Here is a 21,156-nt window from a genome sequence, read left to right as displayed (position 1 = left end):
CCAGCGTTGCCAAAAGGTTCCATCTTCCATTGCTTATGTCTTCTTCCTTGTGGTTTCTGTCTTCCCCCTCGAGCTGTAAATGGCCCTTGGCTAAACTGGAACTGGAGACCAGCCATCAGCTTCCACCTTCAGTCCAGGTGTGTTTAAAACAAGATGGCCTTGTGAAAGCTGCTAACAAGGAATATTTATGTTCCATTTCCTGTTCTGCCTCAGACTTCCTGCATGACCTTGAGCAAGGCACTTCCCCACTCTAAGCCTCACTTCCCATCCATAGCATGGGCATAACAACCCTGCCCGACCTCACAGGGGTGTTATGAGGACACTGAAGTTTGGGAGGAGTACTGTGATAATGGCAGTCCAGGTAAGTATCTACGACTAAGTATTTTATTAGCAGTGCTATGTCTTGGTGCTGCTTATTTGGCAATGTAATGGCCACATACTGTAATGCAGTTTCCCTTTGGGCTGTTGATAGCTATAGTGGGTGAAACTATTCTGTTGTATCTGATTTTTTTTCTTTAAATCAATAAACAAAACAGTTAAAACGAATCTCCACTAACTTCATTGGGAGCAGAATCAGGCCCAGTGTTGGTGCTTGCCTTTCCAGGTGCATTCCCAATCATCAGTCCACAGGTGACGTGATTTATAGGGTCAAGCAGTGGAAGGTGCAGAACACCCTCAACTCCTATTGGCCTCTTCTGTAGTATCGGAGGGTTCATCAGCTCCCAGCATCTGACCTGGAAAATGCTCAGGATTTTAACACTGGTTCCAATGGGATCAGAATCATGGCCTGAATGTACCCCTACAAGTATTCAAACCATTTTGTGTTAGAGAATCAAGGAACTATTACACTGCAGAGTCCAGGGGTTAATGACAGGTACCTTGCTACAGTATACCCACCTTCTCCAGGTTTTCAGATTAGCCTAGATAATTCTAGTGGACTTTTTAACTTAGGGTGTTGTTGGTGTCTTCCAAGATTTCGCCTCATCTCCATTCCACAGAGAAACATTCCCAAATCAGGCAGGTGGTTCCCAGCTGCAAGCAGAGGTGATGAAGCTGCCACAGCTCATTAAAGCATTCCAAATTATACATGAGCAGTGAGTCATCAAGGAAGTGAGGCAATTACAAGGAGCCTACAGGATGGTGAGCAATTCCAAGGCCCATGCAGGTCAGAAGACAGTGATGCTAGAAGCAAAGCCTGGTAATTAAACTGAGAAAGGGACCAGCAGGGATAACTGGTAGATTTGGTTAGATGCATATTTGATGGGACATGACAGAACATGTATTACCACATTCAACCATGTATCATAAGTCTTTATGGTACCTCAATAAATTTAGGGCCAGAGTTAAGGCTGTCCAGTGGTCATTCGCAATGAAGGTAAAGCTATAAGGGATGTGGATCATAGAAAAGAAGAGCTTGAAGTGAGGTCTAAAAGGGGAACTAATAACTAAAACTCACGTGCATGGTGTTGAATGACTCAACATCTTTCCCAGCTACATGTGGTTTGCATTTGCAGAAACGCAACCTCAATACGTTTAAAGTTGTTCGCTGAGAATTTCCCAGCTTTTATTTAAATAGATGAGTGATAGTTCTGCACATGAATGATTAAGAATGCAGTTGAGTGCTGGCTCCTGTGCCGCCTCACAGCCCCCTATACCATTCTTTTCCCCACAATTGCACCCCCAATTCCTCTCCACAGTAACCCCACTGCTCAACTCCAGCACCTAGGCACTACCACAGTACACCATATTCCACATCTTAGGCTTTCCACACTAGGCTAAGAAAGTCAACCAGAGATACGCAATTCTAGCTACAGCAACTGTGTAGCTCAAAAAAGGAAAAAAAACCCAACTGTTTCTGCACTTGGTTAACTTGTCTGTACTGAGAAAGGTTGACAGGAGAGTTTCACCTGTTGACCTCCTTTATTCTGTGCATCTCAGGGATTGCAGGGGTTGATTTCATGTATCCATATGGGTCACATGAAATCAAACCCCTGAGCAGGTCAATCTTGCAGGCTAATGTAGACCTGCCCTCAAGCACTTGAGAGGTCTCCAACTCATGAGCTACTGTCACTGTAAGTAAGATAAGTGCAGAAGACCACTGGAATACCCCCTTTGCTTCACAGGCAGCTGCAAGAAGGAGTTCACAGCAGGAAAGTCAAGTCTGAATTCATGAGACACCCCTCTCCGCCCCCCGCAAAAAAAATCCCCTTCTAAAGCTTCCAGAGTTCTCAGTGCAGGAAGAAATTAAATAGACCACCTGGTACACTTCTTTTGCCACTGGACCTGACTGCTTGTTGGACTGAACATGAGCTACTGTGGCTATGGCATATCAGGTGGATAACAACTGTGTCCTCCAATCAGCATTAGACACTACAGAGCGTGAAAACTGAAAGCTCCACAAAAAGGAGAGCTTAGTTCTGTTTCTATGATTGCTCATAGAAGTTTGATATGTAGCACGTAGTCTGTTGAACTGTGCTGAGACACCAACCAACCAATCCTCAGCTACTGAAGAAACATACTGAACTTCAATCTCAAACTGCCTGATTTGTTTGTAGGTCCAGCCGTGGCTGGAAGTAGAAGCTGTAGCAAGCTCATCTTTTGCATTTTCTCCAAAGACAGAAAGATGGGATTATAGGGGGAGTTTAGCTCTGGAGAAGTCTAAATTCAGCCAACAGCATATACAGATGGGACACAATGTTGTGAAAGCTGTTTCTAAGCTAGAGTGCCCCAGTGAAACTAGAGGATGTGATGTAGAAGAACATCTAAAAAATATACTGTGAGCACCTATTGCTGCTCAAGTTCCAGGTCCTGTGTTATGGGGGGCAGGAGAGGGAACAAAAACCTCATCTCCCTCCATTCAGGGACACACACAATGTTTCTAGTGCTCAGTTCATTTTTAAAGTCTCACATAAGACAGACTGCAGCTTGGGAATTGCACAGAAATTGTTTTTCTGTAATTTAGAACCTCAAAGGAAAGGGGAAGTGTGTTTTGCACAACAGAGGCAGCTTTCCACCCACACCACCGTCTACATCAGTCACAGAGGAGCCACACTGGCCCCTCTGCTTGTGGTATAAAAGTGACTAGACAGTTCAGGATCCTGCAGAAGAGTTTCGTATCAGTAAAAGGTGGCTTAGGTCTTTCGATGGCTTAACCCAACCCGATTAGAAGAGGCATCCCTAATTACTGCATGGAGCAGCCTGCCTTCCATTCATTGCTACTTACCCCAGCCCACTTGTTGCTACCAGTTCCTTTGCTGGGATCACTTGTCCAGGTAAGCAAAGTAGAAATGGCTACCTTTCTAGTCCTTGATTACTGTTATTACTGCCTCCTTTAAACAGGAGTCAGCTTCATAGGGATAGCCATTCTCCAAAGACCCTGACACCCCTTGCAAAGCACTGTTTTAATTCACATAGGGCCTCCCTATAGGAACATATGGAGACCCTATTTCAGTTATCGGTCCAGTACTTTTAGTGCATTATAGAAACCCAAACAAACAAAGGGACTATGTAGAACTACTTTCAATACAGTCATAGCAGGAACAACAGCCTCCCCAGCTTCCCCCAACCCATTCACAACCCTTTCTCCTCCCCTCATGAGGTTATGCCTCTTGTGTGTGTTCTCTCTCCATTAGATTGTAAACTCCCAGGGGTGGCTTCTAGAGCCAATTTAACCCATGGGCACTACATAAGAGGGCACAGAGAGTCTTAAAAAATAAAACAGCATTTTTAAAAGTTTAACACATTTATTTAAAATACAATTTATAAAATGTTTTTCTGCAAACTTAGGAGCACTTCCACGGGGAGACAGGCTGCTGTGCGCCCTGGGGCAGATGCGCACAGCTTTGTACTTATCACCTGAATACACACACGCACGCAGAGGAGAGAACCATAAAGTGCCCCTAAGAACACACACACAAACCCCTATAAACATGTATTAGAACAAGAGCTCTAGCCCTTCTGCAATCAGGGCCTTTGACTTATCCCAACACTGATTTCTGGACAAGATCACCGACCTACTGTCCATCTGGAAGAGGGGCCTAGTGGCAGGTTTCTCCAGGAACATTGCCCCCCCCCGCCTGCAGGTTGGAAGCATCCTGACTGACCATGCTATACAGATGAATAAGCTAGAGAGGGGTGCTCTGGTTAGATTCCCCCCACACACACTCTTATTAGTTATGCAAGGTTGATGTTGGAGGACCTGATAATGTCCTATGAGCAGCTAGCAAGGACTTCAGAACCCTGATATACAAGATACCAGGTAGCAGAAAAGGGACACTGTCCTAACATTGGCAAGATACCTGAAGCTACGTCAAGAGGCTTTTGCCAGCAGCTGGCCATCCAAAGTAAGAGTTGTTTTAAGTATCAGTTAAGGAAAGGCGTGGTGACTACACAGTTATTGCTAATGTCTTGTCCCATCTTATTCTCTTCTGCCCCCTCCAATCAATTTTCTCCTTGCTGCCATGAGCGAAAGATATTTCCCTATGAGGCAGCTGCTGGTGGCTTGTCCGGGTGCTCATGTAGCACATTCCAAGCCCTACCTGAGAGGAAGTTAGGTAAACATCATATTACAGCCTTATAAAGCCACAAGGACTTGAACCCAGCTGCAGGTCTAATGGAACATCTGTACACCCATGCCCACCTCCCTCATTGCAGCAGATTTAAAAAAAAAAAGAAAAAAAATCTTTAAACAAGCTCACTTGATTTAGGGAATTGCAGGTGGGCACGACAAAAGAAATTCAGTTAGAAGATCAATGGTTAGTAGATTTCATCTTTTGTACACAGGTAGTTTATTCTACCAGTTATTGGGTTTACTGTATTTCTGTACACGTCTCGGTGTACTGTATGGGAGCCTCCCATACAACTCACTTGGGCAGAGATTCTGAAGACCTGCTTTCTTTTGTGCAAAAGAGATGGGTTTGGGTGCCCACTATTCAACCTAAGCACAAGCCCTGGCCCACATCGTATTGCATCTGTACAGAATACACCCTCCAAACATAACTGTGTAAAAAGGCAGCTTCTGGAAAAGTGAAGCAGACTAGCCCATGGTCATTTCAGGTGAAGGGACAATCTAAATCCTTCTTGACCTCTAGCTGCTGTCACTGAAAGTCTATTTCTCTATGCCACACAGGTTGTCTACCGTAACAGGTTCTACCAATATGCTGAGACATGTCAACGACTGGAGTCTTTCCAGCATACAAAATACATTCTTGTTGCCCCAGCAAAAGGAAACTTTAGTGTTCATCTAATCCCTTGCAACAGTTATGAGTTCATCAGCTTCCTTGCTGTCAGATATAGAGTCAAACAATGCAACAAGACAATATAGGGTACAGGAGAAGCCATGGAGTAGCTGTATGTGACACGTTTGAAACAACTGCTGACTTGGTGGTACCTTAAATTTCTCTTCCATGGCCAGGAACCGCTCCTCTGACCCTTTTTTTGAGGGGGATGCAGGACAGAGCTTAGCAGAAAGCCATTTGTTACCACCAATGCATGAAAACAGGGATTTTTTTTTCCAAATTTTATTGAACATGGTTCGTTCCCGATGTCTATGATTTCTAGAAGTAAATGCATCAGATACAACACTGGAATTGTACCATAAGCCATCGGTCCATCACAAGCCACTTTAGGGTTCAAACCTTTGTAATAGTGGTCGCCTGGCCTCCTGCCATACGTCAGCTTTCCAACAAGCACGTGCTTCAAAGAGCCAGGCTGATTACTATGGTTTCCATGCACTAACTGGAGTGGACCAGCACAGTACTGAACTAGTCTATTCCTAGCTTGTAAACCTAGATACAACAGAGCCCTGTTCCTTTACGCTGCCTTCTGTGCAGGAAGCAGCAGGCAGGCAGTAGTTGTCTCCATGGGATTTATCTACATTCCCTTCTCCCCAAATACTAGAAACGTATTATGGTTTTCCTCAAGCCAGCAGAACACTAGCCAAGCTTATGACAGGTGCAGTAAGTAAACTGGGTCACTAGACTCCACTGGTTTCTGGGGCCCAGACAATTAGAGAGCCCAGGTACCTGGAAGTCCCCTTCCATTTGCTTGGCAGCAATGGAAACACAGAATGAGAAGCAAAGCTTGCCAAATCCTAGCTGTTATAGTGTGGAAATTCACCGAAACTCCTTTTTAGAACACTATCAACTACTTCTCTCAAAACAAGCTAAACAGTTAAAACCCTTCCCGTGCACTTCCTGTAAAGTTGATTTGAATTACAAACAAAAAACAAAGATCCTTTGAAACAGAACTTGCTCATAAGTGATAGAGAAGACAACATGCACATTTGGGGAGGCTTCCCATTCTTCTTTTAAATCCCAGGTTAATGAGTACAATAAACATTATTGCTGGCGCTAGCTTCAACTGAAGCGGCACACACGACTCTCTGCAACTGTTCAGAGTCCTTAAGGTACCCACCTCCCCTTCCTTTTACAGTGACTTGGAACAGCCCTTTTCGGTGCGCCAATCACAGTGGGTGGAGCAGGGGGTCACAGTGCATGGGGTTCAAGGTCACAGTGGGCGGAGCAAAGGGATCACAGTGCAAGTAAACCAGGTAGTTCCCTCTGCTCGAGTCCATTCGTCCACCACAGCAGTGCAACCTGTGGCAGCTGACGTTGCTCTCAACAGCATGATCTCTGGCCTGTCTCTATCTGCGTTGTTTGAAGCCTTGTGAACCGTCAGGACCAAGTGGCTGCCGTATCACATTATTAGGCTGCCTGGAATCTTCTGGCTGGGAGATCCTCGTTGGCCTGTAGGAAAGAAATCCGTCTTAGAAGAATAATACTTGTATCTCACCTCTTGCAACTTCAACTAAACCAGGGAATTCTTCTGTCTTTCAGAGGACAGAGTCAGTGCCAAAGCTAAAGAGTTCTTGCCAGGGCTCCTGAACTCGCCAAACTGCAAAAGCAGGTGAGAATTTACCAGCACTTCACTCCAAGCCCTGCTCTTCCTCCGCCAAACCCCCTGGGAGCTTCAAAGTCCAGATCACTACTCTGCTCCGGAGTGGAATCATCCTGTCCCCAGTTTTGTTACCAACACCTTTGCTCATTAATGTCCTTCAGGAACAACTCTCATTTCTCTCTCTTCTAAGAGATCCATTCTATTGGTGTGCCTTAAAGGCAGCGCCTATAAAAAACAAAAACAACGTTCCCCTCCCTGAAGTCCTTTAATCTTTGGGAACAGTGGCTGCCGTGTCTATTTCAATAGGACTCCAGTTTTAGGTGTCTTCTGCTCCAAAGCTATGTTTAGTTAGAGAATACACTGAAAAAGGGCTGCATAGGGTATAGCTAATTGGAAAGAACCTGAGAGGAGGCAGGGCAGAACTTGCAATAAGGGAAGGAAAAGTGCCCCTGTCACTATTGGTTTCTTTCTTTCCAGTCTCCAATCAGTAATAAAGCAGCATGACTATGGGGATATAATTCAGCTTGTTCCACACCGTTTGAGCCAGGCTAGCTCAAAATTTACAAACAAGATCCTTAACTCAGTTGCTCCTTTGCTTAGAAGTCACATTTTGTAGAAAGCTTATGCTCATTTAGTACACTCATGCTGATCTGTGAGATCATTTCTGATCCTTTTGTTTACTATTTAAGACATTTGTATGACACACAGTAAGTTCTTCCTTACAGAGGAAATCTGTTTCTGCTGCTTATGTCGGAGAAGTCTGCGTCCTCAAAGACATTTAGAAACCCACCTGGGTGTAAATACTTGCTTCCAAAAAGCATCTGTTTTCATTTCTGTGCATTTGAGCAATATGTGCATATTTGTTAACAGGAGGCCCCTACCTCTCAGTGGGTTTTACCCTCATGCCATGTGAAATGTTAGATACTGACATGGCTTCTCTTCCCTCTGGCGGGCTAGTATCTGTAGAAAGTCATTTGCTGAAGGATGACAAAAGGAGGAGTAAAATAAGGGACACAGTTAGAATTGCCAATGAAACCTCAGCCACTCTCACCTGTCTAGAATAGGTTTCTCCTGTTCCTCTTCTGGGCTCGCGCTGCCCAGAATTCGTTTTCTGGCTTCTGCGTACTCTGCCTCTCTCTGCGCCAGAGACTTGACTGGAAAAGCCGGTCTGCTAGCAGAGTTGGGGTTACTAAGCACACCGTTAGTGGTGGGTCTCTTTAAGATCCTGATCTGTGGAGGAGGACCTGACGGAAGGCTGTCGTCCTGAATGACAATCGGCACTTTGGGAGGAGATTTTGATTTTCTGCTATTTAAGAAAGAGACAAATGCGTAATTAGTATCTGTAGCCCACTGACAGGAAATGTGTCATCTGCACTGAGCATGTGCCCAGCCAGATGGATACTCTCTTCATGACTAGGTGGTCTCACGCAGCCAATTAAAGGTCTTGTTACAGTTACAACTCAGACACTGTAGTGATGAACATGCTCATTTGAGATCTGTCCACCCTATTGAAGTTGAACACATGAGGGCAGAAGCCAGATCTGGTGCTGTGGTTCCTCTCCTTTAAAAGAGGGGAGGGGAGGGGAAAGGAGGCGGGGGTGGGGGGGGGGCGGAGAACAATATAGAGTTTTTTGACACCAGATCCCATCTTAAAAATAAAAAAAACTCAGTTTCTGAGTTGGGATTGCTATAGAGAGCTTGCGAGTTTTGAGGCAGGGAATATTTTCCTAGCTTTGTGAAACATCTGTCCAATTTTGAATGCTAAAAAAAGTAGGCACCACTATCTGAAGGAAAATGTACTTAAGCAAACATGCATGATTTCTTACAGTACACACCAACATTTGATATTCTCTCTCCAGCCCCACCCACCTCCCTTTCGGAATTATGCCCTCACAACCCCACTTCAGATTTTTGGTGCAGTCTCTCCCCCACCTAACATCACAACAAAGCAACCCTGTTATCTTAGGGCATCAGAAAGTTGAACCAAAGCTCACCCTCATGAGAAGTTCAGACTCCCCCCACCTTCCAGGAGGGGCAAGAAGGGGAAGTAGAAAGGAAGAAGATATAAACTCAATTTACATCACTGAGAACAGTGACTAGTGATGTATGTTTGCAGCAGCATGGGACGAAGTATGAGCTTTCCCTCTGTGTAACCAGCCCAAGCCCGAACACAGGCACAAGGTTTCACTGACACACATCACAGGAGATCAAAAAAGGGTTGGTACGTGAAGGGGTTACCCATTTCTTTAGTTTACTCCAGTTATATTTTTTAGTGGTTTCTCTATATTTCCTCTTGAATACATTATTCAGGGATTAAATGATCCCCAATTATTTTTCAGCTATGCTGCTGTGGACTAGAGGTGCCACAAAGTGACACTGCATAATATAAGCTCCCCATTTTTTAGCTCAAATTGAAGGTTAGTTACCAACACGTTTGATGCATCTAACACAAATTACCCTATTCTGCCGATCTCTGAACCTGCAAGTGTAACTCCAGGCAGGGGAGCCTTTCAGAGCAACATCTCACCATTACCTTTCCTTTTGTGTTATCTTCAGTTTCTTTTCCAACCGTCTATCTATTTCCTGTAAGGGGTGTGAGAAAAACAGTGTGAAATCTCTCTCCTTTTATAGAGAATTTACAGATTCTACTAGAGGACACTTATTTCTTTAGTCTCACTTTCTCCATTACAAACCACACTCTTGCTCGCAAATCACACACAAGACACTAATCTGAAAAAACCTTACACGAAAGAGACACATACATTCCACTGCATTTGCAGCAGACCACCAGCAAAGCATATTTGGGACCTATAACAATTGTTGTTGTTTTCAGTGCTTCATGATGATTACTGTCAGCTTTGAGCAGTTCATCTAACTGGAACCTCACCTTTGCTCCCCAGGATTCCCCAAGCACGTAAAGCCATCACTGAAACTTCAAGCAAAAAGTGACCGTTTAAACAGCCAGAGTTAACAGTTAAAAGTTTTGCATGTTATTCAGTGTACTGAGGAAAATATCCCTATGGCTCTGCTCCAGTTACAAGGGGACAGAGCACTGGGGCAGCTACTGCCCCTTGATTATGTCATGCAGACAGTGGAAAAAACGGGGCTGAAGGAAGTTCCAGCCATCAGCCACAATACCACCTGCTCAGCTTTCTGTTCTCAGCCCATTTGCTAGCTTACAAAGCTATAAAATGAACTCAGCTCACAGCCAGTACCACAGTAAAAGCTTATTCTGAAGTAAAGAGTATCTGCATTCCCATCACCAGACACAAAAGTGTTACCGTGTAGCCTATAGTTCTCCACACAGCTCTATGGGTTTGAGTAGCCATTTTCCACTATTTCGAGAACAGGGACGTTTCTGAACAGCCCCTCTTGGTAGTATATAAATATGGTTTACTAATGGTTGTGAGGTTCTAAGGCCACCAGCTTGTGCACCTTCTGACCTAAAGCTCAGGTGACATATTGACAAAGGTAGGAGTATAACCAAGGGGCAACTTCATAATGTTCCATTGAGTTGCATGTTCAAGAAGCCATAGTGGTCTGGATGGGGCAAACTTTGATTTTAAATTGGAAAAAGGCAATGAGTGATTTGGTAGCATTTTCAGCTTTAAGGCCAAAGCAAAGTTAAGCCACATGACTATGATCATGGCACAGTTCTAGGCAGCTACAGCCTCTTTTAACCTCATAAAGACACCTAATATTGTAAGAAAATTTAGCAGCAAATTGAAATGCAATACAGAAAACTGAGGGTGGATGCATAAATAAAGCACATCAAAAGCTATTTCTGGCCACCTGCAAGAACAGGAAGACCGGCTGGGAACACAAAGTGAAGATGCCAATATCTTGGCTGGGACCTACAGGTCTCTTGTACTGGCTGGTGGTGAATATTTGGGATCAAATCAAGGTGAAGAAGCTGCCTCAGTCTGCATAAACTTCTATTGAACTATTCCGTTACAGACACTAGGTTTTTTAAAAAGTTGTGAAAACTAAACGCTGAACTACACCACCCCTGAGTCTCAGGGTAGTAGATAATTGGAAGGATGCTTCTTCAAATAGCGCTTTAACAACTCTTATTTGGGAGCAGCGTGGGAAAAGAGAAGCATCTCAGGGCTTGTCTACACTGTCTAGTTACTGAGCTGAAACCTTGCTCAGGACTGTGAAAACTCTCCCTCCTCAGCACAGCAAGTTTCAGCGCAGTAATCTGACAGTGTAGAGAGGCTCCCTGGGCAAGGAGCTATACCTATCCTGAACACTGCAAAGGCTGTCTCCCAGCATTGGTACCACGACCACACTGGCACGTTAAAGCGCTGCCACTGCAGCACTTTAATGTTGCAAGTGTAGACAAAGCCTCAAGCCACTAGTAAATTAACTGTCTAATTTCCAGTGCTCTTCATTTACTTTGGACTACACAGTGACCAAGCTTCAGAATCAGCCTTGTATCCAGAACATCCAAGCCAATCCTCTCCCACATCTCCTTTAAACAGGAGTTGAATTTTATAATCCCCTGCCGGAGAACAAGACAGGCTAGATCCCTCTGGACACTCAACATGCAGCCAGCAATAAGAAACAGGACTGTGGTTTTCACATAAAATTCCTCTTTTCCACACAAAGAACACTTCCTTGCTTTCTTGAGTACACTTGAAATGGGAGACGAGGAGCTTGTCTACACGGTGAGCGAGTGCACCACAAGCCAGAATGGGAATTTAGTGCACAAGTTTCAGACACTAACAGCGCTCCAGGTTCATGCTGTGGCCTGCACTCTACTAACACAGACAGGCAAACGTAATGAAAATTCCCCTTAACTTTCCTTCAACGAAACCCCCCAATTACAATCATACTAACAATTGCAAGTTGCCCCTGATAATGTCTCCCATTTCCTTAATTAGAACAAGCCTCCCTGACAGAACAGAGTTGAGATGAAGGAATATCCTGGTCATGCCATAAAATGACAGTAATGAGAACTATAGGGTAGTCTTACAAGAGACGATATCTTCACTCTATTCCAATTACAGGACAAGTTTGTGACCAAACATCATTCAATACTGATGTCACATACTAGATCCAGCCCAATATGCTATGTCGGCAGCTACCCTACACCACCTTATCCTTCTTGGGCCACTGAAGTCCTCTATCAGTTTAATCACATGAATCCAAGCAGGAGCCATTATTTGTGTGTGTGGGAAGATACTATGGGACAGAGTGAAAACAATACTGCATCTCCACAATCTTCTCACCGGACAGGGAAGATGCAAGTTTCTCCAGCTCAAAATAATCCACCTGATTTATCAAAGCCCTTCCAAATTCTAGAGTGCTTGGGTCATCCACTAACGATGACATTGCAAAGGGGATGAGTGTGTTGGAGAAAAGATGTGCACATGTCCATGGTCCAGCTGGGAATTTTGGCTCTTCAGCAACTGATTGCACATCTTGTTGTCTAAGCATAGAGCAACTGCTGTGCCTCCAACTCGAACTTTGGAATGGCTAATCACCTGGGGGAAAAAAAAAAGTCAAGTGCCAGATGTCTTAAATAGATGGTAAGAATCCAAAGCGTCCTCACAAACAATTGGCCTGGTAGCCTATCAAGTGAGTGGACCATATGCAGTGGTACTCAGCTTAAGTCAGGGGACTACATCCTTTGGCTCCTGCTCACCATGGTAATTCGCCAACACTTAGTTGATGACCCCAGAAACTAGGATTTCAAGCCTTTGAAATGAAACAAGATTGCTTTGTGGGTTTTCAGCAGATCTGTTTTTGTTGGTCAATCCCAGCTACCACCATCCTCACATGCTGCACTGTGCCACTGAGCTACGCAGATAACATTAAAATTAGACCCTGACTTATGGCAACTGGATGGCACATGCTTACAGGAGAGGCAATCAGACTTACTAGCAGAAAATATCAGGTGGCACGCGTACTCGTTTGTTGAGTTGGTCACACTGCACAAGAGCTGTTATTAGTCTTGAGACTAAATTCTGTTATGCGAGAGTCTCATTTTGTTTTCCTCACTACAAATAATGACTTCTTATATACCTGGCTTACAATAACTAGAGAACAAGAGGCAAACCTACCACTCTGGCTACCCTTCTGATACTGGTAGGCATGTTAGTCTGCATCCGCAAAAACAAGAAGTCCTGTGGCAGCTTATACACCAACAGATCTATTGGAGCATAAGCTTTCATGGGCAAAGACCCACTTCATCAGATGCACTCACCGTCTACAGTCCCTTATCTTGGTTGAGAATGCCATTAACAGGACTAGTGTTATGTAGAGTGTATTAGAACATGGAGATGAAGGGCATGCATCTCCAAGACAACCTAGATATGCACATTCCAAGCATCATTTGGTTGGACTCTGCATCCACTCTTCAGTACAGAGCTAGATGCCACACCAGGTAGGCATGGTTTTCCAATTGTGGTGAAGAGGTGGAAAGGAAGAAGAACAATAGTTAGTATATCATGAATATCTTAAATTGAGGTTGGAGTCCTCATCTAGCTCTCCTATTCCCCAAAAAAATCCCTGAAGTTCCCCATTGGAAGAATTTCTGTAAGTGCGAAAATGGTGATAATGTTTACATTTTAGATGCATTGTTCTTTCTCCTAGATCTCATGCACAGGCTATAGTTTTCAATGTTAAAATTAGTGCTTCACCAACTAGATGAGTTTCATTTATGTCTAAAAACAAATTTAAATAGCCAAGGTTACTGGAACTAAGTTAGCAAACCATTCTCGTTTTTCAGTTAAATTTACTTTTTAAGTTGCAGACTACTGTTCTACTATTTCTCCTGCATAATCAATTTATCCCTGGCTAAGGAGCCCCTTATGAACAAGGGGACAGAAAAATACTCAAAGAGAATCTGAGAAGTGAATTTTTATTTTTACAGTTGCTCCTCAAGAATAACTTCGAGCAGCCTTTTCTTTCATTTTAAGGAACAGTAAGGGAAGATGTCTGGTGTGAACGTGTTGAAAAGTGTGACTGTAACTGAAGAATTAGCAACAATCTTAACCCCAAAGAACTGAAGACACAAGACTGGAGTTTTGTGGAAACAGAAAGTTTACATGAAAAATGCCAAATTCCCATATTGACTCTACATGCTCAATAAGGAGACAAGTATTATGCTGCCTTAAAAATGCAAACATTTTGAAGTTGTGGCTCTGAACAGTAGCTGTGCCCTTTCTGTGCTTTGTAAAAGTTATTGAACACCGTGCACAACTCTAAATTCTGCTCATTTTACTCGAGTAAATCCAGAAGATTCCATAATCCATCATAATCTATTTCCCCAACGCTGCCGGATTAAAGAGGTTCAAGTACATTACAGCCTAAACAGTGACTTACAAACCTGTGTTCTGTGGCTTCAGGATGGCTAAGCCTTTTATTATTATTATTATTATTATTAATAATAATACTACATAAATTCCTTGGTAATCCTTGAAATCAACACTCGTCTTTGTACTTGCTACATTTTAAACCCCATCAACATCCTCAGATGAAAACTTTATACCGAAGCCACATCCGTATAATACTTTTACCCACACATGAAAATCTCATTTTTTTCCAGTGAGTTCAATGGATGGTTCCTTTACAACAAGAGGACAATACTAATTGGCAGTCACAGGGTCAGACTCTATAGCTCTTAAGTAACATTTCCCTTGAGCTGTTGTGCTTTGATCACCTTTCAGGTCAATCACAGTTTACTGCAACAGGATTAAAAACCTCCTTATTAATATAGGAAGGCAGCATGAGCTAGTGGCAAAAGCAGGGAATTGAGAGTCAGAAGACTTTAGCTCTGACCACTGCATACATGCCTCTGGTTCACCCATTCCACCGTGCTATAAGGTATAATTTTCAGCAAGGGGGTGGGGGAGGCAGGCCAGAAATACTCTCACTACTTTGCTCAACTGCTCTTTTATACCACCTGGCAACTGAGAATTAAAGAACTGGACTGCCTGTTTCTGACCTATTAGCAAAATGCATCTTAGCCAAGCAGCCAGAGTTCAATGTCTACTTAAACTTAGACTTTGAACTACACCAGGCTCAATTTTAAGCCTCTATTTAAAAAAAGCAAAATAAACAAACCACTACCATTACAATTCATTTGTTAGCACTCCTCTGCTGAAGAAGCTACAGTGCCAACAGCTGCAAAGTACTACTACAATATGAAATGACAAAGCAAATCTGAGCTATTACCAATAAGTCAGCTTATTACATTGCTAAATATGGAGCCAATATCTGAGAATAAAAGCTCGTGTCTAAAGAACAAAAAACTATGCTTAGGTTAATAGCAGAGAAACTGATAGTAACAGGAGCATCAACTTTGGGGGAAAAAAGCAGTGCAACATACTGGGAATGGCTGCTGGTAACACTGACTGAAAGAACTACACTGATGTTTCTGTCTTTTACAAGAAGATTTAACAGCTACGTTTTTAAGTGACAAACTAATCATTCACTGCACGACAAACCTGTACCAACTCATTGGAATTTGTCTTATGGCAGTTCTACATAAGAAAGACCAGCAGTAAGTGGTGATAAATGTTATCACCAATATCTCTGTTTACAAACAGAAGCACACTCACAGCAACTCCTAGTCCATAAATAATGGCAGCTTTTCTTTCTTAACCAGGACAAGGAACGGTGGCATGTTCTAGTAAGAGACACTGCATTGTATGTCTGGTATACCACGTACCATGACTAAATTTTATGCATAGATTATTTTTATAGATCTGCAGACTTTCCTTCAGCTCTGTGCTTTTAAACACCAGAGTTGTACTGAAGAGCAAAACATGAAAGGTTAAATTCCATACAGCATCTGTCAAGAGTATTTGGCTCATGAACTCTGACGCTAGAGGAACACATTTGTTGCTGTACTGGTCTTCAAAAGCAGACAGCCAAAGAGGTCAACAGGATTTTATAAATAACTGTTAGTCAGACCCAACTTACAGCTGCAATTACCTTCACCTCAGAGAGCAGCAAGCAAACAGTGAACTCTGGAAGACTTCTGGCTGTGTGAGAACAAGCTAACGCTATCAGTGCAAACTGACCTCCGTCTCAAAACAAATTACTAATCGGTAAAGGCCCTAGCAACTTCAGGGCCATGAAAAGTTAGTCATGGCCTGTGAAACTTGATCTCCAACCAGGAAATTGGGTCTTGCACTTTTACTCTATATTGCACAGAGTTTACAGAGGCCTTTATCAAATTAGCAGTCCTGACCCAAAAGGGTCACCCTTACTTCTGCACTACCACCTTCTGAGTTCAATGGCGAGAGTAGCAACTGCTGAGAGGACAGCTCTGGAGGCAGCAGTGCAGACGTAAGGGTGCGTTCTGAAGGCAGTGGTGCCGCCCACAGTAACACACAAGCAAGGGCAGCACTTCGACCACCCTACAATAACCTTGTGACCCCCACCTCCTTTTTTGGGGTCAAGATCGCTAGAATTCTAACACCCATGAAAACCACAGATTTAAATAGCTGAAATCATAAAATGTGCAGTCTGGCCAAAATGGACAGTGAATTTGGTAGGGCCCTAGTAATCGGAGTTGGAGGCACTGACACAGTGAATAATTCACAAAATGCTGTCGATAAACAGACGATAAAACCAACATAAAGCAGGCAAATTAGAGCTCAGGCTGACATACCATTCGCTCCAAAAGACTTTACTTCATATTCCCCTCACAGTTATAAGGCAAACATTGGAGGAAAGTCCCCACTTTGAAGACTATTCAGTTTCAAAAACTAGATTAAAAGTGATTTCAGATGCCCGCAGCCAACTTTTGTTTTACAATTATTTCTAAAAATAGGTTATCCACTGTAACTATACAGACACTCTCACAAGCAGGACATGATGTTAGGGGATAGGATACTAGGCTTAGACATGGCGGAAGATCTGTCTGAGCCCTTCCTCTCACACAGACCAGGCACAAGTCACTACATCTCTCCACAGCTCAGTTTCCCCATCTGTAAAATGGGAAAAAGCAGTATTTCCCCTATTTCACTCGGATGTTGTGAGGATAGCTACTTTAAACACTGTGACTGTTCAGATACTACAGGAATTGGTGCCCACTAAGGACATAAACAAAAATTAATGAAGTAAAGCAACTGAACAATTTTTCTCCTGTTGCTCTGTTATAGTCATCTTAGTTGTTACTTGCAACAAGATTCAGCTAAATTGACATCCCTTTTAATTATCAATTAGTTTAAAGGTGACCAGCAAAGAAAATGAGTTGGATTTATTCCTCACTTGCTTAAAAAGATTGTTTTAACCTACTCAGTTTTCTTTTTCATTAGAAATTCCAATCTTGTTTGACCCCAGAAGACCTTGGGTATACCTACACTTCGCTTGAAGATGTGATTGCGGCACATGCAGACACACCCAGGCTAGCTTTAATCTAATTAACTGAGGTACCAATACCAGTGAAGCCATAGCTCCATGTGCTAGCCACCCGAGTACACGCCCAGGCTTCCTGGCAGGCTTGTACTAGGGCAGCTGCCTCATGCTGCTGCAGCTTCACTGTTGTTGGTATTCAAGATTAACGTTACCTTGGGCATGTCTACGCAGTGTGGTGCTGCAGACATACCTTCCGATGCCAGGATGTCACAAAAATTGAGGGGGAAAGAATTTCCAGTAGAAGTATTTGAAACTGGCTCCTTGGCAATGAACGCTATTTTGAAGTTTCACCAACTCATTTTTTCAATTCAGCTCTGAGAGCCACAATACATGTTTTCAGACATCCAGGAATCCTCTAGCAGAACCAATGAAGGCCAGACTTGACATTCCCAATATTTTAAAGCATCAGACAAGACACTACTTGTTGGACATGCTTCAAGCCAAAGGAATCCCAAAAGCCCAAGTATTTAAAAATTCTTCATGGGTCATTTTTCCCCCAACACATTTATAATTACTTGAGAAAAATAAAAATGCAAATAAATCTACAAGTTCTATATTGCCCAACTGACAGAGCACCAATTTTGATAAATGTATTCGTGATAAAGGTATTCATACAAATTGCCAAAAAAGGATGTTACCAAATTAAAAGCCTTTTTTTTTTTGCTGGTTATTGATACCTTAGATAGAGCGTATTTTTAAAAAGACTTTTCACCGTTTATGTTTTCCCACTGTATGCATCTTAAATAATTTGCATAATCAATTTTACTACGTAGCTCTCAAGCATTGCAGCAATGCTCCAGCACTGCACTGAGTACACTGGAGAGGCACAAATAAGTTCAAGCAAAATGTTCTACTTGAAGTCTTCAAGCCCATAAAATAAAAATATTTCTATTATTTTTCAGGGCTTTTTTAAAGACTACAGGAAGGTCAATTAAAAAAAAAAAAAAAAAAAGCCAAAACTAATTATTTTGCGTAACTACTCAGGAATGCCTATTTAAACAACTGAGATTTTAATATTTACACATTCATTTTTTAAAAGGAATGCCTTTTACAGAATGGCTTACACATTTTTTCCAAACCCACCCGTCTTCCATGCCACGGTAGAATATTAACTACCAATAGTTAAGTACTTAACCTGTGTTGCTTCACCTGCCCATAGCGCTTCTCCAGATGGAAATTGGCAAGCAGTTGCACTCCACTGGGTAAGCTCTGCATGTAGTAGTCATTGGGGATGCTCTACGTCGAACAAAGTACAGGTGAAGGAGAGAGAGAGGAGAAAATGACCTATCAGCAACAGATGATCAGGTCAGTTCATGGGCTGTTGCACATAGTAGTTCCCTCCTGGATCTAGCTACAGAGTGATTCCACTAAAGCAATTCGCAAATTTTATAGCCCTACAGTAGTTAACATGGAAGAATACGTGTGCCTATCTATAGATGTATTTAGTATGGATAAAAAACAGACATCTCATCTCTCCCATCATTCCCTGTAAGTTTCCTGTGTGACCTTTTTCCACCACTGGTGGCACTGGTCTCACTATCAGCTCCAGCTGGTGACTGGCATCTCCAACATGTGTACAGCAGGTCCTGCTTCCTCTCCTCGGTAGCAGCAGCCTCTAGAGCAGGCAGCTAGGTTTGCTCCTTCTTCCAACTGCTGTTACAGGCATCTAGAGACTGGATAACTGTAGAAGCAGCTGTAAGAATGGATGAGTTAGCTGTCCACTGAGCAGGCCGTATGAGTGCTGTTGCACTTAGGATTACAGCATTTTCACTCTGTTGCATGTGCTTAAGAAAGCACTTTAGAGGAGGACTACCACTAGAGTTGAGATTTTCCTGTAAGAGAATTTCAGAAAGAACTTCCCAGAGCATTGACTAAGGAGGGGTGGGGTTGGGAGGAAGAGGGAGAGTGGGTGGAAGCCTAAAATTCCTACATTCCTTCAAATCATTTGAGCAAGAATCACCATCCACAGCCCTCCAGATGAGAGTTATGTCCCTTCATAGAACATTTTAATGAGAAAAAGAATTAACACCACTGTTCTGGACAAATTCTAATAGCAATGATCATCACAACATCAATGAACTGAATAACTGCTTCACTAACCAACTATCACTCCACTCCAGGCATCTGACACGCTCCTTGGTAAAGACATTGAGTTGTTTGGTTTAATGTGTGTTTCAAACAAGTCACAACCCCAATAGCCTTTAAAAGAAAAAAATCCATAATTTAAAAAAAAATAATAATAGGAAGAAATAAATTACTAAGTGGAGACAAAGAAGTAAACATATTATCCAAGAGCAAATGCCATCTTCTCACAATTTAGGAGATTATGGTTGGTTAGTTTTACACTCTCTGAACACTGAAGATGCTAATGCACTGCTCACAAGAATAGTAACTTCCCTCTCATCACCGTATCACTTACAATTTCCCTTCTCTCACCATACTGCTATGTACACTATATTGGTTACCGACCTACATTACCACACACGAGTGCCTTTCAGTGGTAAAGCATGTAAATCGACTGAGATTCTTCAGAACAAAAAGCACTACAGAAATGTAAACTATCGCTCTGGTTACTGAAGATTAAAAATTGGCGTTTCATTCAAATACCAAAGGGAACACTTGGTTAGCAATACCAGCTTTCCAGTTAAGAGCCCTGTCACCACTGGAAAAAAGCAAGTGCCAACTATGTTTTCAGCCACATCACCTGCCGCAGATGAGCAAGTGTGAGAGCGTCTCTAAAGCAGCCAGTTCATTTGAGCCTTTCACGGGAGAGAGCTGCACGACAGTAAGCCCCTTCCCAAGGGTTTCCTTGCTTCCGGGTACCTCTCGGGACAGGATTGCTGACTCTAAAGCCGCAGCCAGAACGATTATTATTCCAAGTGGGATCAAAGTCACGCCCAACGGCCCCGATTCACAGCCGCATAACCCAGTCACGCGGCTGGGTGGGAGGAAGGAAAACGATGAAGTTTAACACGCAGTTAGAGAGGCAGAACCGGGGCCACCCCAAACCCGTGACACGACCCGAGGACAACGAGGGCGCGGCGCGGGCCCAGCACGCGGAGGCACAACCCCGCTCCCTTGGACCCACGCACCCCCGGGCCGCCTAGCACGGGCCGCTGGGACGCACGTGGGCAGCAGGTCAGAGCGGAGGGGGAGGACAGCATGGGTGAGGGCACGGCCCCTTTAAGAGGCCTAGCAAACGCTCCAGGCCCGGCGCCCATCGCTGCCGCCCAGAGCATAGCCCGAAGCGAACCCCACGGCTAAGCTGCGCTCCTTAACCCGCCCTCCCGCCGCGCGCGGCCGAGCCCGCGCCTGGGCTCACCCCGCTGTCGGCCGCCTCCTCCCAGCTCTCAGCGACCTCCTCATCTTCCATTTTAACTCTCCGCCGCCGCCGAACCAGCCCCTCTCCCCGCGCGCATGCGCACCACGCGCGCCCGCCCCGGGGCGGTGCATGCGCGCTGTAAGCCTGCCGCAGCCTACTTTCTGCGCGTGCGTCGGGTTGAGCTGCGCTGCTCGCCCCCGCACGAGCGCGCGCTGTCTCGCCTGGGGCATGGGCGAGCTGGGAGGTTGAGTTTTCTGACAGCTCTGCGAACCCACGTGTACCCTGCCCCGCGCTGGCCCCAGGCAGATCCCCCTGAACACGCGTGTACTCCCCGCTTGCCACAGGCAGCCCCCCTATGAACACACGTGTAACCCGCCGCACCCTCACTAGCAACAGGTAGTCCCACATGAACCCACGTGTACCCCGGCCCCCAGCAACAGCCAGCCGCCCACGTGCACCCACGCTAAACCCACAGGCAGTCCCCATGAACCCACGTGTACCCTGCTGCCCCCCACTAGCAACAGCCAGCCCCCCATAAACCCATCTGTACCCCCTGCTAG

At 44.0% G+C, this 21,156-nt stretch overlaps 1 protein-coding gene across 2 annotated transcripts; it reads right to left on the bottom strand.

The window, feature by feature from the left end:
• Positions 1-3,720: 3,720 nt before the first annotated feature.
• On the bottom strand, positions 3,721-20,701 carry SZRD1 (SUZ RNA binding domain containing 1). 2 transcript variants are annotated; one of them, XM_075018205.1, is made up of 6 exons: positions 20,597-20,674; positions 20,098-20,212; positions 18,424-18,510; positions 9,431-9,480; positions 7,949-8,203; positions 3,721-6,746 (listed from the first exon to the last, which is right to left on the bottom strand). In XM_075018205.1, exons 1-6 carry the CDS (start codon positions 20,638-20,640, stop codon positions 6,644-6,646), a joined length of 654 nt encoding a protein of 217 aa, XP_074874306.1. In that variant the 5' UTR covers positions 20,641-20,674; the 3' UTR covers positions 3,721-6,643. The 2 variants fall into 2 exon arrangements, with proteins under 2 accessions (XP_074874306.1, XP_074874305.1); XM_075018204.1 differs by lacking the exons at positions 18,424-18,510; positions 20,098-20,212 and having other exon boundaries at positions 3,722-6,746; positions 20,597-20,701.
• Positions 20,702-21,156: the final 455 nt, after the last annotated feature.

The sequence above is a fragment of the Carettochelys insculpta genome, chromosome 23 (assembly GCF_033958435.1).
Source record: "Carettochelys insculpta isolate YL-2023 chromosome 23, ASM3395843v1, whole genome shotgun sequence".
NCBI classification, from domain to species: domain Eukaryota; kingdom Metazoa; phylum Chordata; order Testudines; family Carettochelyidae; genus Carettochelys; species Carettochelys insculpta.
The sequence above is the reverse complement of the archived record's forward strand: the minus strand, read 5'-3'. Positions and strand labels throughout refer to the sequence as shown.